Source organism: Ochlerotatus camptorhynchus, unplaced genomic scaffold (genome assembly GCF_037179485.1).
Source record: "Ochlerotatus camptorhynchus isolate MF236.1 unplaced genomic scaffold, CSIRO-AGI_Acam_v1.1 ptg000008l, whole genome shotgun sequence".
Taxonomy (NCBI): Eukaryota; Metazoa; Arthropoda; class Insecta; order Diptera; family Culicidae; genus Ochlerotatus; species Ochlerotatus camptorhynchus.
Window position 1 is genome coordinate 1,037,956 of NW_027040500.1, and position 15,542 is coordinate 1,053,497.

Below are 15,542 nucleotides of genomic sequence, written 5' to 3' on the forward strand. Positions count from 1 at the left end.
TATATGATATATATTTTGAAATGCAGTACACTTTGATTCATTTGATAAACACGCCACGGTGTCTGGAAGAAAAAAAAATCAGTATTGGTGAAACACCCACCAAACGAAAGTCACCCCCCTTTCATATGAGACTAGTGTGGAAATGTTCTATAGGGGGATCTAGAACAATATTTATTTTGTTCGTATTTTTCAGTGTAAATCACGTCCAAAAATTAGCTATCTCGACCATTGATCCCAAAAAATGACCCCCGATAGAACATTTTGAAACTAGCGTAAAACGAAAGACGCGCACCTAAGATTCTGTTTGGTGGGTGTTTCAGCGATACTGATTTCTTTTTATAATAATTGTATACTACCAGAGACATCTTGCGCAGAACTAGCAGACCCATAATAGTGACTAAATGGTCTATAATACTGTGGTGAGTGTACTTGATTTTACCAATTTTGGAGAGATTTTCTCGAAATCCGTGGCCACATTATGTAACCAAGACGAAACGACTTTTTCATACAAGCGTTCATATGAAAAACGTTTCATTTCGACTACCGGATGGATGGATCAAAATTGACTCTTGAATTTAGCAAAACTAATTATCACTTTTTAGTCAGTTATAATATTTGTTGTTTTTTTAACTGTACGGTTTTGTACATGTTTGTTTGAAAATGTTAATTTTTTTGATTATTGGGAAGAGAAAAATAAAAGCGCTATCAAAAGCGAATAATTTAAAATTCAAAAATCGTATACAGGAATTCTCAACAAGTAGACTTTTCCGCTCGAATGAGAGGGCCAAACCTACAACAAAATAGGCTTGCTTCGACTCATTTTGTTATAAAAAATGTTTTTCTGGATTTGGAATTCATTAGATGTTAAGATGATGTTTTGTATTTGTTGTAAGATATAGATTGTAAAGTATGTGTTTGACATATAAAACCTACTTTGTCTATATGTTTAGTATTACTTCTGCGTGAAGTCAACGATTTACATAGTTGAAGATGCTAATTTCAAATAACAGACTGAAGTGGTAATTTTTATACGATAGATGAGGAGGAGATGAAAGTATAGAATTGATAGTTCCGTTTAGAGTACGGCAGTGTGAAAATTGCATATAGAGAGTAGACAGCGAGCTAGGACAACTTTTTGGAAGGTACAAATCGGTTTTATCGGTGACGTGGTGTGTATCAGCGAAGAACACTCAGAAGCTGCAGGTCTTCATCAACCGATGCTGCGATATATAATTCGTGCCTGGTGGCCTCACAACTGGATCTCGAATGCCGAGCTCCATCCTCGATGTCATCTGAAGCCGATAACAACAGAAATTCGAGAGCGAAAGTGGAGGTGGGTCAGCCACACACTTCGACAAGGCGGAAACGAAATCTGAAAGCAAGCGCTGGATTGGAATCCGGCAGAACATCGCAGCAGAGACAGACCCAGGGGCTCATGGCGGCGGAGCCTCAACAAGGGAATAATGCAAGTCAATAGGAATCTGACCTGGGCCCAGGTGAAGACAAAAGCGAGCAGCCGCCCAGGATGGAAGTCTTTCGTGCTGACCCTTTGCACCTCCGGTGGTGTACAGGACCCTTAAGTAAGTAGCTTGGTTGGCAGCCTTGGTTCGCAAGGTTTTGTGTGTGCCCACCACCAGCACGCCAAGTGAACGAGTTTTTAAGACAGCTGGGCTTACCGTATCTGCATGTCGGTCAGGCATTCACCCTATCAATGTGGATAAAATAATCTCCATTCATGACAATTACAGTATTTGCAAAAATAGAGTTTTGCAGTAAGCAGTGGCTGTTAGGTAATGCAACAGATTGCTATTATATACTATCCACCCCTACATAACGTACTTTTCTTATACTTAACAAAAGGCTTGTAACACTTAGCCGTTTGACTCCACCCCCTGCAATTTTAACAAGCACTTGACATACTTTTATAAACAAATTATTCCGCATGCACGGCCAATGAAAACGCTCAAAATTGAGTAAAAGTTACTCATATTTGAGTTTAGGTTACTCAAATTCGTGAAAACGTAGGTCACTCATAGAATGAGTCAATTTCCCCACACTTTTCCGAGGAAAACTTCTCGAATACGAGGAAAACTGATTGTGGTTTTAGTGTGTCTACACTTCTAACCTGTGTATAATTTTTTTTAATTTTTCCCCATATTCGAGCAGTTTTCCCCGGGAAAGTGTCGGAAATTTTACTCATACTATGAGTGACCTAAGTTTTAGCGATTTTGAGTAATCTGAACTCAAATGTGGGTAGCATTTTTTGTCGATGTGCGATTGGTTTGGGAAGTAGGGTAGAGCACTACTTCGTCGTAATCGCCCATTTCCGTTCTATCGATCGGAAAAGATCAATAATATCAATGATTTCACCGTGCACAAATCAATAATAGGTTTGTTCAGATGCGTTAGTTCATTAGCTACAACATAAATCCTATTAGAGCGCATTGTATGAATATTCACAAAGAAAATCTAATGGTGTTTCAATGCGTTAGGACGGAATTGAAACTCGTAGCACGAATTTAGAATCAAGAAGCAGTATTAGATTTTAAACAATATCTCTACAATTTGTGACTCTTTATCAAATCTAACGGTACGCATGGAAAGGTGAATATTTTTTTTTGTTTAAACCCGTTCAAAAAAAAGGAGGTAAAGCGTGGGTTGTGCTTAGTAGGACGGAAATTAAATCAAAAACCTTATTTTTTTTTCTAAATCATTAAAAATAAACTCACGCCAACCAACGCCGCCACGCCGCCGCTGCCGAAAGCAAACGGCGTGACGCCGCAACGCCGCCGGTCTAGTAAAAATGTGGCATTTTAATTCATTAGTTTTAAGGTTTCAAAACCAGGTAAACTTCAACACGATGGCAAGACTTGATTATTTAAACAAGACTGGCAGTGTTTTGAAGTTAAAATTTAGTGAAACAGCTTTTGAAATGATTCAAAGTTTTACCGAACGTTCAGCTGTTGAAAGTTCGGTAAAATTTACCGAAGTCGGTAATAATTTCTTAGTACATAACTTGAATCATAGGTATCTTGAGCGAAGTTACTTTAAATTGATAGTTCAACAACTTTGATGAACATTTTGACAGTCTTTCGCAAATTACTTCAAAGTTGATATATGGATGTCACTAACCATAAGGACCACCCTAATATATTTTAAATCAATAGATTGGCTAAAAGAAACGAAAAAAAAAACTTTCGTTAAGATAGCATTGACCTACAACTAATGGCATAGGCAAAATGAAGTATTTTCCACTAAAGCTTCATTGTGCTGGCCACACAATAAACAAATTCATGCATTGGTTGGCATAGCAAGCTCTCAATTAATAACTGTGGAAGTGCTTCAAAGAACACTAAGGAAACATCACCCTCATAGCGTATTTTGTTGTACCTAATACATTTTTTAACTTGTGCGTTTATTTACTATGCTCAGTAGAGTGTGATACTCTGCGGAGCCCAAAAATCAGTAATGTTTGAATTTACATTTTATACAGCAGTAGTTCTAGGTTAGTTTTGGGTACCAATTACTCGTGGCGGGCTCGAGGTAAATGGGTAACAATTTCGATTGGAAGGAGCTAGGTAGGAAACTGATTTCTGAAGCCTCCTTCAGATACTACTCTCGGACGGTTGACCAAATCCTGGCTGGGCAGGGGCAAGTAGGATAATAAGACTGGGACACAATGGCTAGAAATTGTTTGGAAAGGAGGGGATGGTCACATCAAACTCTAACATCAGACAAACAAAGGAATTCGTAGATCGCCTGCATGTACCTCGGGCCACTAGGGTATCCAACAGTCGTGCTCTGGAGGCGTCATTACCCGGGCAATACCAAACTACGATGTGCGATATCGATGCCATCATAACCGGTTCTACACCTACATATATTGCTGTCAACGAGGTTTATCTGTAAAGATGTGCGTCTAGCGAGTAGTGGTAGGACATAAGTCTCGACATAACGCTAATCAAGCCCCGACTTACATCCAGACCTTTGAACCACGCTCTCGAAGAAACTTTTGGAATAATGGAATGTAACAACCGCCCAAGAGAATTACTTGTCCAATCGTTTTGCCAACTTGAAAGAAAACTCTGACGTACTAATGGGATAAATTCATCATTTGAAATTCTTCTATCATAAATCTCGCCTTGTTGTGCGCCCACCTTTGCGAGAGAGTATGCCTTATCATTGCCCGGGATTGAGCAATGTGAGGAGACCCATACAAAGGTAATCATACATGATCTTTCGACCAGCAAAGAACGCTTGCAGTTTCGTGTTCGTCGATATCACTGTTCTCGTCGTTGTCATCTGTGATGGCCAATATGAATACTTGGATAAATGTGTATTCAACTAATAACTCGAGATGTTCGAAAGCTAAGGAATAGAAACGGCTCATGAACTAGTCGATCTATATCCATGGTACTATGTCCCCGTGTCTATTCATAAAGTGCTCATACACGGGGCGAAAGTGACTTCTTCGTTTCTAATACCCATTGGGCAACTATCTGAAGAGGCCCAGAAAAGCAGAAACAAAGATACCAAGCAATACAGAACCCACCACACAAGAAAGTTTTCCAGAGAAGCCACGAATACAGATCTTCTTCACCGTCTTCTGGAATCATCTGATCCGTTAATTTCTAACATGAGGGAACTACCGAAAAACAAAAGTAAGGTGTGCTCCGGGGATGCTCTGCAATTTTTGGCCATCACAGACGACAACGGTGAGAACAGTGATATCGACAAAGAGGAAACTGCAAGCGTTCTTTGAGATTCGTACAATTTGAATCGGAACGTAATAATCATTAAACATGAATGATTTTGGTATTGTTTATTGACAAAATCGAAAAATATTTAAAGTACATAAGCGATTCAGTCAAGGGTCGTTTGGGGGTGGTCTGGTTTTGATCCCGAGTCATTTTGTTAGTCACTAGAAATAACCCAGGTTGCTTGGTTATCCATTTATATGCCTCTTTTCACACCTACTCGATAACAGTTCCGTGGTTTCACAAAATCTCCATTTCAAATTCTGAAAAGTGACAAGTTTCAATGCAAGTATTTCGGTTAAGGGTCACGTGAGGGCGGTCTGGTTTCTTCACTTTTTTATTGCATTTTTTTTTTTTATACTTTCATTGCTCAAGGAATGGCCTGCTCGTGTTTGCCCGTTTAGAAGTTACTGGTATTGGAAATTGGGTAATCGGTCAACCAAAAATAGAAATATTGTAGAAAAAGTTTCAGATAAAAAACTTATTTTAAAGATGTTTCCCTAAAAAAAAAACTTTATATCTCAGCAGTTCTAAGAGCAAGAAAGTTATATTCTTCAGCAAAGTTGTTCACAGTAATGTTCTCTACAGCTTTGCTCAGCGCAATTATTTTGTATCTAATCATATTAAAAACAAAAATTTGCCTTTCACTTTTAGGTTGATTAATATTTAATTTTCTTTTACCATACACACTTAATTCAGATCACCGAAGTCGGTAGGAATTTACCGGGTTTTTGAACAGCAGAACAAGTCGGTAAAATTTTCAAATGACCGTTACACGTGAGAAATCAAGAAAATTTATAAATTTTATTTTTCATCAATAAATGGGGTAAGTCGAACAAATTCTGTACAAGTTCCGAATAAATTTTCTAATAATTGGATTTTTCACTGATTTTTAAACTTTTACCGAACAGTTCTGTAGTTCAAAATTTACCGAACGATGGAGGCCTGGATTAGTGTGTAAGAAGGAGTTTTGTAACCCGAGAAACTTCACACAAGACACCTAATACCTGTAATCAACCATTCCAGCGTAAATAAAAAAGCACGTGTTTTGATACCCTTGGCATCACTGTGTGACGCCAGGAAGGCAGCTCCCACACCTGGACCCTACCTATCGACCCTTTGCTGATGATGCGGGGTGGGATATAAAAAAAATCCACTTTCTTGTGTTACGTAATATTAAAACGAACTCAAGTGAAATAGAAGTTTTTTATTCTTTATCGTGGCCTGTAACGCACCCATTATTTAACTTCCTGGCTTTGATGCTCTTACAGAGCTTTCGTCTGCTCTCAACTTAGCGTTCTTTGAAGCAGTTTCCACAGCTATTAATTGTAATCTTTCTATGCCAACCATCGCTTAACTTTGTAAATATATTGTACAGGCAAACTCCCCCTGGAACTTATATTTGTCTTCACAAAAGTGAATGAAAGGAGGCTTTTTAGTACGTTCATAGAAATTAAATAAAAATCTTCTTTGCTATGTAGAATTCTGATAATAAATGACAACCTTTTTGAACCTAGGGCGGTAAATCTAATCAAACGAATGATGTTAGCTCCATCTCTTTCACTATACATTATTTTCCCGTTCCACATCGAACTTAATAAAGTTACCATTTATAAACAAAACAATACATATTTCATAGACCATCAAATGCCTTCTGTACATAACTAAATTCCACTTAATTGAATTAAAGAAAGTGTCCCCAAAAATACTAATGTAACATAACTTTCTATGTTTGCTTTCTCCTCCCACCAACAGACAACCAATGATGACCCCAACCACGTACAGTTGGACGATGAAATGGAAAAGGTGTTCGGATCGGTCGGCTCCGATAAGGAGCGGTTCGAACTGAAGCGCCTCAACGATGAAGTACTGGTGGACAACTCGCCGCTAAAGTACGACGAATCGCACCGATCCGTGGATAATCGGCCACTACTTCCCTCGGCGAGTCATCGTCCCATGGATAACTCTCCCGGCGAGGGAGACGGTGGTGGAGGAGGAGGTCCGAGCAGTGGATTGCAGGACAATGGCTCCCCGCCGACAACCACGCCGACGAGTCCAATCTCGCTTTCTTCCAAGAGCGAAACGACCACCAAACCATCCAACGATACCACGCTGGCGGATAATACGTCCAATGATTTCAGCGAAGCCGTACATGATGAACCGGTGGTGGATCAGGGCATGCTGCAGGGCGAACAGTGGGTAAGTTGAAAATGAAATCAACTGATTGGAGGTTTTGGCTATAATATTATAAACCGTTTAGTCGGGCTTCGTTTAATGCCAGGGGTTACATCCAAATAAAATGATACGCTGATTTGATTTCGAGAGCTGTTTTAAAAGATTCTCTAAGAATTATACTATGGCTACCAGATAAAACTCGGTCAATAGTTACAGCGAATTATATTTTAAGGTGTTTAAAATGTATAAAATTTGGACACAAGAGCATGAAATGTACAATTGCTGAATAAGGATTACGTTACAAATTCATAATCAATAAAGAAAACTTACAACACTTTGTGTTCTGAATATTTTTTTAATTTTGATAAATAGTTGGTTAAAATTCAACTTAAATCATTATAATTATTCAGGAAATAAATTCGAAGTCTGAAGATTAAAATCAGTATGTTCTTCTTTTTTTTTTTTGCTTTATCTTGTCCCCACTGGGACGTGTTAATTTAAAGCATAATTGCTCAAAGAACACTAAGCTGAGAGCTTTCGAAAACTCCCAGTATAAAATTAATCTTCGATTATTTATTTAATTAAGTTGATCATTGAAGTGAAGTTAATGACCGTTTAATTTTAGTTTCTCATCAATCATTTTTCACTTTCACTAAGTAGTTTAAAATCGTACTTTTGAAACGTTTCTACTAACAAACGATGCATTCCAGCAGGCCTGGGTTCAATCCCAGTCGGCGGCGCCGGGATGTTCTAAATCATAATATCTCTATCTATGACGCCTTCCTTCGGAAGGGAAGTAAAGCCGTTGGTCCCCGGTTCATGAGTTGATGGGCCGATAGGTAGGGTCCAGTTGTGGGAGCTGCCTCCCTGGCGTCGGTAGCATTGGTGCTCAGCACGAAAAACAAATCAAAGAAAAACGATGCATTCTACCACTCTAAATGTACAATTGTGTGGAAGTGAAAAATATGCAACTTTTAAGTGTTCCTAAACAACCTACCAGATTCATAATTTATTCTGGTGCTGTGTTTGATGAAATTAATCATTTTATTACCTCTTAGTATGTTCAAACTTTCCTATAAACAATTAAATTGACTGCAAAGTCGCTAAACCGTAAATCAAAAAGTAAAAGTAATTGATATTCATCAACCACGGCCCGGTGGTCGGAGGTGAGGCCGGCAGCTCAAAATGTTATAGTCATACTGTACTGGACATATTTCAGCATGTAAGATGTACAACAAAAATGAGCTGTGTTTGTTCACATCGACTGATACTGAGTGGTTGCGGTACAAGCACATATCGACGATAATAGACGATTGTTGTGTATCAGAGAATGCTTGCGCAAAAAGACTAGGGTGGGGAACGGATTCGAAACTCAAATGTCATTAGCCAAATACATCCGTAGACCATAGGTCCACCGTTGTATAATTGGCAATGCACCCGTGTACTTAATGGGAATTGTGGGTTCGAATCCCACCGGTGCCCTTAGATTTTTTCGCAAATTTTCTCACACACACGTCTCTTACCGATGATATGTGCTTACCTCTCAGTATGTTCAAACTTTCCTATAAACAATTAAATTGACTGCAAAGTCGCTAAACCGTAAATCAAAAAATTAATCATTTTATTTAAATTTACTGAATCTGAATCTGAAATCAGATATTGTTAAATGAAAATGATCGTAAAAAATCCGACGCGTTTAAGCTTTTCCGGAAACGCGGAACACCCGAGTATTTCGAAGCGTACTCGACTCTTGAACACGAACTCAAGAGCCTCATCAAAGCCAAGAAACGCGGATACTGGCGGCAATTCGTGGACGGTTTATCGCGCGAAACGTCGATGAATACGCTTTGGAACACGGCGCGAAGGATGCGTAACCGGTCTTCAAACAACGAGAGCGAGGAGTACTCGGATCGGTGGATTCTCAAGTTCGCGCGAAAAGTATGTCCTGATTCCGTGCCGGCACAGATGATTCCTCGCGAAACGACGAATTCGGTAGACGAGATCAGCCAGCCTTTTTCAATGCTGGAGCTCTCACTCGCGCTCCTTTCGTGTCGCAATTCGGCTCCGGGGGCTGATAGGATCAAGTTCGACTTGTTGAAGAACCTCCCAGACGTCGCTAAGAGGCGCATGTTGAACTTGTTTTGTCAGTTCCTGGAGTTCAATATTGTTCCAGATGATTGGAGGCGAGTGAGAGTTATAGCCATTAAAAAGCCTGGAAAACCCACGTCAGATCATAACTCGTATCGTCCCATCGTGATGTTATCGTGCATTCGAAAATTGTTGGAGAAAATGATCCTTTTTCACCTCGACAAATGGGTTGAGACGAACCACCTTCTTTCAGATACTCAATTTGGTTTCCGTAGGGGTAAGGGAACCAACGACTGTCTCGCGTTGCTTTCCACAGAAATCCAGTTGGCTTTTGCTAAAAAAGAGCAAATGGCTTCTGTGTTTTTGGATATTAAGGGGGCTTTTGATTCAGTATCGGTTGAAGTCCTTTCAGACAAACTCCACGCTTGTGGCCTTTCCCCATTAATTAATAACTTTTTGTACAATTTGCTGTCAGAGAAACATATGAGCTTTTCTCATGGAAATTCAACAGCTTCTCGATTTAGTTACATGGGTCTCCCCCAGGGCTCATGTTTAAGCCCCCTTTTGTACAATTTCTATGTCAGAGAAATTGACAATTGTCTAAGTGACAACTGCACGTTGAGACAACTTGCAGATGATGGCGTAGTGTCTATGACAGGGCCCAAAGGGGTCAACCTGCAAGGACCCTTACAGGATACCTTAGACAATTTGTCTACTTGGGCTATCCAGCTAGGTATCGAGTTCTCCACGGAGAAAACTGAGTTGGTCGTTTTTTCTAGGAAGCATAGCCCAACACAACCGAAGCTTCAACTTTTGGGTAAGCCGATCACTCATTCCATGTCTTTCAAATATCTTGGGGTCTGGTTCGATTCCAAATGCACCTGGAGATCCCACATTGAGTATCTGAGACGAAAATGCCAACAAATAAGGATCAATTTTCTCTGAACAATTACCGGAACGTGGTGGGGAGCTCATCCGCAAGATCTTCTAACGTTGTACCGGACAACGATTTTATCGGTTTTAGAGTATGGTAGTTTTTGCTTCCAGTCGGCGGCTAAAACGCACATCATCAAACTGGAACGGATCCAGTATCGCTGTCTTCGTATCGCGTTAGGATGCATGCACTCGACTCATACGATGAGTCTCGAAGTGTTAGCGGGCATGTTGCCACTATCGGATCGGTTTTCGGAATTGTCCCTCAGGCTCCTCACCCGTTGTGAAGTTATGAACCCACTGGTAATCGAAAACTTTGAGAAGCTTCTTGAGCTAAACCCTCAAACTCGTTTTATGTCATTGTACTACGTGTACATAACTCAGGATGTCAGCCCTTCACAGCATAATCCCCATCGTGTATGCTTCTCCGACTTCGGCAATTCAGTTAGTTTTGATTTATCTATGACGCGGGAGATTCGTGGAATCCCAGAACATCATCGTTCCATGATTGTTCCGTCAATTTACGCTGCAAAGTTTGGCCAAGTTGATTCCGCAAGATCGTTCTTCACAGATGGATCACTAATAGAGTCGTCCGCTGGTTTTGGTATTTTTAACGAATTTCATAGCGCCTCTCGAATGCTTCAAGCTCCTTGTTCCGTATATGTTGCTGAACTGGCGGCAATACACTATACGCTAGAAACGATCGCCTCACTTGCACCAGATCACTATTTTATTTTTACGGATAGTCTCAGTTCTGTCGAGGCTATTCGATCCATGAGGCCGGTAAAGCACTCCTCGTATTTTCTCATGAAAATACGAGAGCTTCTAAGTGCTTTATCTATAAGATCTTTTGTCATCACCTTTGCATGGGTCCCATCTCATTGCTCGATTCCGGGCAATGAGAAGGCGGACTCGCTTGCAAAGGTGGGCGCTATGGAAGGCGATATTTACGATCGACAAATCGCCTACAATGAATTTTTCTTCATTTATCGTCAACAGTCGCTCGCCAGCTGGCAAAATAAATGGAGTGAAGGGAGTTTGGGACGATGGCTATTCTCGATCATCCCTAAGGTGTCAAAGAATCCTTGGTTCAAGGGGTTGGATGTGGGTCGAGACTTCATTCGTCTGATGTCTCGCCTCATGTCCAATCACTATTCGTTAAACGCTCACTTGTTTCGTGTTGGGCTGGGAGACAGCAATCTCTGTGAATGTGGACAAGGTTACCAAGACGCCGATCACATCCTTTGGTCTTGTGATGAGCATCGTGGAGTCAGATCTGAGCTGTGCGATTCCCTTCGGGCTCGAGGTAGACAACCTAATGTTCCAGTTCGGGATATTTTGGCTAGACGTGATCTGGAGTTTATGAAACTCATATATGTTTACTTTAAGAATACTAACCTTAGATTGTAAGTTTGATTAACCTTGTGTTTAGTTTGTGTATTGTGCGTGTAGTTTTTTTTCTAATGTTTGTTTTCAAGATGAATAGAAATAAGTTCATGTTTTAGGATTAATTAAATATTTGTATAATAAATCATATTTCAAACCTCCTTCTCCCTTTCCCCATCCAAAAAATTGTAAATCTCCGCTAACCTCGAGACGACCGCGAGTAATCGGTTCAATTCCTTTAACTCTAGATTTAAGACATTAATCATGTACAATGATAACTCGGCTCTGTAAAGTTTATTCGATTGAGCCTGTACAAATAAATTAATATAAAAAAAATGAAAATGATGAAATTTGCCTACATTTAGGCGTACTTTTAACTAAATAGTAAAAGACATTGCAACAAAATATGCAGTTTTATCGTAAACCTGTGTTTTAATGTTTACATCAGGTATAAATGCTAGCCTCTGAATATTGCATTGCATAAGAACCGGCATGATCAACTTCACTCCAGAATTGATAATTTGAATTTTTATTCTAATTTAATTCAAAAAAATAAACCAATTTCAAAATTTGATTCGTATATTAGAAAAGCATTTGCTAGTACAGATTTCAGAGGTGTGCCAAACACATGGTTGGAAAAGCCAGTGCCGGGGGTGTAGTGGTAAGCGTGACTGCTTTCTCACACCCCAATGGGTCTGGGTTCAATCCCAGCCGAGGTCGGTGGGATTTTTCTGAGGCATAAAAATCTCTGGTCACGTCTTCCTTCGGAAGGGAAGTAAATCCGTTGGTCCCGGCCCATGTGTGTTGAATGGGTGCGATATCTTACGCAGGTGTGGAAGCTGCCTTCCTGCAAATTCGATTGCCGTCAATGGATGGCAATCGATGCCATCGGTGATTGGCACTCAACCCAGTGGCAGTATAGTCGCTATATTCATATAGCGACTATAAGTGGCAGGCACGTAGGCAACATGTTATATCGTTACAGCGGGCCCAGCACAGCAAAATAAACGATTTGAGCCAGGGACATGCTGCCTACTGTCAAACACTGCTGTTAGTAAAGGTCTTGTCACTGGCCTGTTGGCACTAGATTACGGAACAGAGACCGACGTTAAATAAAGGAATGAAGATATGGTTGGAAAAATATTTAGGTTTACCGGTAAAAAGTGATAAACTTTCCTCGGTTTTCCGGCAATTCAATTCCTGCAAATTCCCACCAAGTCCTGCCTAGAAAAAATCGAACATGAAGCTTATTTGGAAGATGCCTTGAATTAATAGTAAGTTTTCGGGGGTTCGTGAACATTCCTGACGTTGCTGAAAATTACGATAGCTTCAGATTGTGGGGCTGCTAGTGTAATAGGATGCATTGTTGATGAACTTTTGATCGCTGGGAATGCTTGTGAATATTTGAGGTGGACAAAATTGTGAACACAGAGGTGAACGTCTAAGCTTTTTCACATTTATATCGATGTGAAGTGTTGAGGTTATTTATATCTGTAACTGTAACCAGTACATTTTCGTGTGCTAGTCTGGCGAAGATGTTATACTTAATTATCTTAGAGATAAATCGCCCAGCTCTAACCTTTGTAGGGGTAATCGGTAAGACCATCATCATCATTACCTTTGAAATGATCTTGTACGAAAAAAATATTTTTGAAATGTAAACAAAAATCGGTTTGAAGTAATGAAATTGGGTTGTTAGCGGAATGCAAAAAAGGTTATCTTCCATTTAATTCCACTTAATTAGTTTTGGTATCCATGACAGATACGTATTTCGACTACAATGTGCAGTCTTCATCAGTGTCATTCCCACTAAAGAACTATTCAAAATCTAACCCCCTTAAGTACTCATCCCCTAGGTATAAAAGTCAAGATCTCAGGTATTAGATTTTGAATAGTTCTTTAGTGGGAATGACACTGATGAAGACTGCACATTGTAGTCGAAATACGTATCTGTCATGGATACCAAAACTAATTAAGTGGAATTAAATGGAAGATAACCTTTTTTGCTGTTTTAATTAAAAATCGGTTTGTTCCTAATAAAAAATACCTGTTAAAGATATCTCCGTATAGTCATAGTAAAATGTTGTATATAAAAACCCAGAATAAGCGTATTTGTTTTATTTTGTTCTGTATCCATCTTTTGACAGTGATAATTTAGAAACACATATTTTTACAATTTTAATGTTCACAAAAATATCAGCAATAGTGATTTTATTTGAAATTTGAATTTTATTTGTCAATGATTTTAGAAAAATCAAAACGTGCCAAAATAAAATATAAGTTAACGACGGTAAGATTCACGTTAATGCAGGTGGCGCATAAATACGGTACGGTACGGTACGGTACGGATAAGGATAAAATATTGATGTGGTGTTTATCTGTATAAACTAGAATCACAAATAGGCATTTATGAACAACTTCCTGATGGTATTAAAATGGAGAGGAATGCAATGTTGATAAGAAGCAATGCAGATGTAACCTAGTTGGTTCAACAAGGACAGAAAATATTTTTCAGCTATGTGAATTATAAGTAGTTTTGCTCATGCTCTTTAAAATATTTAAAAAATTCTGTTAGAGGAAATGAGATTATATTTTTTTCATAGCTTTAGAGCAGTTCCAGGCCAAATAGCAAAAAAAAAACATTGACGTGACCTTCTCCGATTTGCATGAAACTTTGCATAATTGTTTGTTATGGGGAATCATTCACATTTTTGGGAAAATTCGGCCATTTTGGATCTTGTATTTTTTCCCAAAATGGCGTCTTAGACATTTTACAAAAAATTATAGCACTTTTCATCGAAATGACGTCTGAGACAAAGTTGTTGAGAAAAGTAAAGTCTTTCTTCTTAGATCTTCAATTTTATAGTTTTTTTTTTAAATAAAGCTCATGAAAGATGCAAACTTTTGGAATATTTAAAACAATTGACACTTGAAAACCAACATTAATCGTAGAACTACAACTGGTCATGTTTTTACACTTCCCATGGCTAGTAGCGAGTCACTTTTTTCAAGCCAGTCACTAAAAAGTCTCTTTTTTTAAGGCCAAGTCACTAAAGTCACTTTTTCTTGTAATCAGGGTGCCTTCCATTCATTTTTACTAAAAAAATGTTTTAAGAAATTATGGAATAATAAGATATTATGAAAATATTTTGATTATGTAAACAACAAGAAAAGATTGTAAAGTGTGTGTTTGACACATAATACCTGCCAATTTTGCTACATGAGAGTCGCGATAAGCGATTTTGTAATTTATCTCACCCACTCTTCGCTCTTCACTCTTCGCGAAGAGGCGATCAGAAAAACGCTCATTGTGACTCTGTCAAAGCTAAATTTGCAAGTTTGATGTGTGAAACACAAACTTTACAATCTTTTCTTATTACTTACACATACAAAATATCATCATAATATCTTATTATTCCATAATTTAATAAAACATGTTTTTAGTCAAAATGAATGGAAGGCACCCTGCTTGTAATCAGTCACTATTTTCAACTTTTTAGCATGAATTAATTTTAATGGATCATTCTTTGCTTTGTGACGTTTAATCGTCTTTCTCTATCTACAGGGTGTCCACTTATCTTTCTAAATAAAATTACCAGAGTTTTCCAGAACTTTAACGGATAAATTCCAAGCTTATAATAAGCAAGCTATTTTATATTTGCTTTTTTTTAAACATGCTTATTTTGTATATCAAAATAATAGCAATTTACCCAAACGTTTTTAAGACAGCTTTACAATCAAATCCATTGAATGTTGAATTTAACACTTACTTAAGGGGTTACACCTACCTGCAAGACCGAAAAAAAGCGAAAGTTTGGATTTTTTTTCTCGAAAACGACGCAACGTATTGAAAATCGGTTTTCTGCCGTTTATTGAACACACATTAAATGGTACATTTATCAGTCGATGCTGTGAAAACGAGGTCCTGGTGCCCCGCACGGCTGCTCTCCGTGGACGATGTTCTAAAAAACGCTTTTTGCGGTGCCAACTGCGGTTTGTGATGTAATCATCTGAAATTTAAAAAAAACATGCCAAATCGTTAAGCATGTGTTAAACTAGTCCTTGATCGTTCGTTTTTTTTAAATTTGTTTGGCAAAATTGTGGCCTTGCAAAGTTGAAGTGCCCATTTTTGATCCTTAAAATTTGTCTTTGATCGGCTGTAAAAAATCGAAATTAAATGATAAACGAAATCCGAACGATCGT

At 38.7% G+C, this 15,542-nt stretch overlaps 1 protein-coding gene across 6 annotated transcripts in view; it reads left to right on the top strand.

Moving 5' to 3' along the window:
• Positions 1-15,542, top strand: part of Ae2 (Anion exchanger 2) — a 204,962-nt gene that overhangs the window by 159,030 nt on the left and 30,390 nt on the right. For all 6 annotated transcript variants that reach the window (XM_065218251.1, XM_065218281.1, XM_065218291.1 and 3 more), the window contains one exon: positions 6,513-6,956. In XM_065218251.1, coding sequence (XP_065074323.1) covers positions 6,513-6,956 — 444 coding nt within the window. The remainder of the gene's footprint in view (positions 1-6,512; positions 6,957-15,542) is intronic.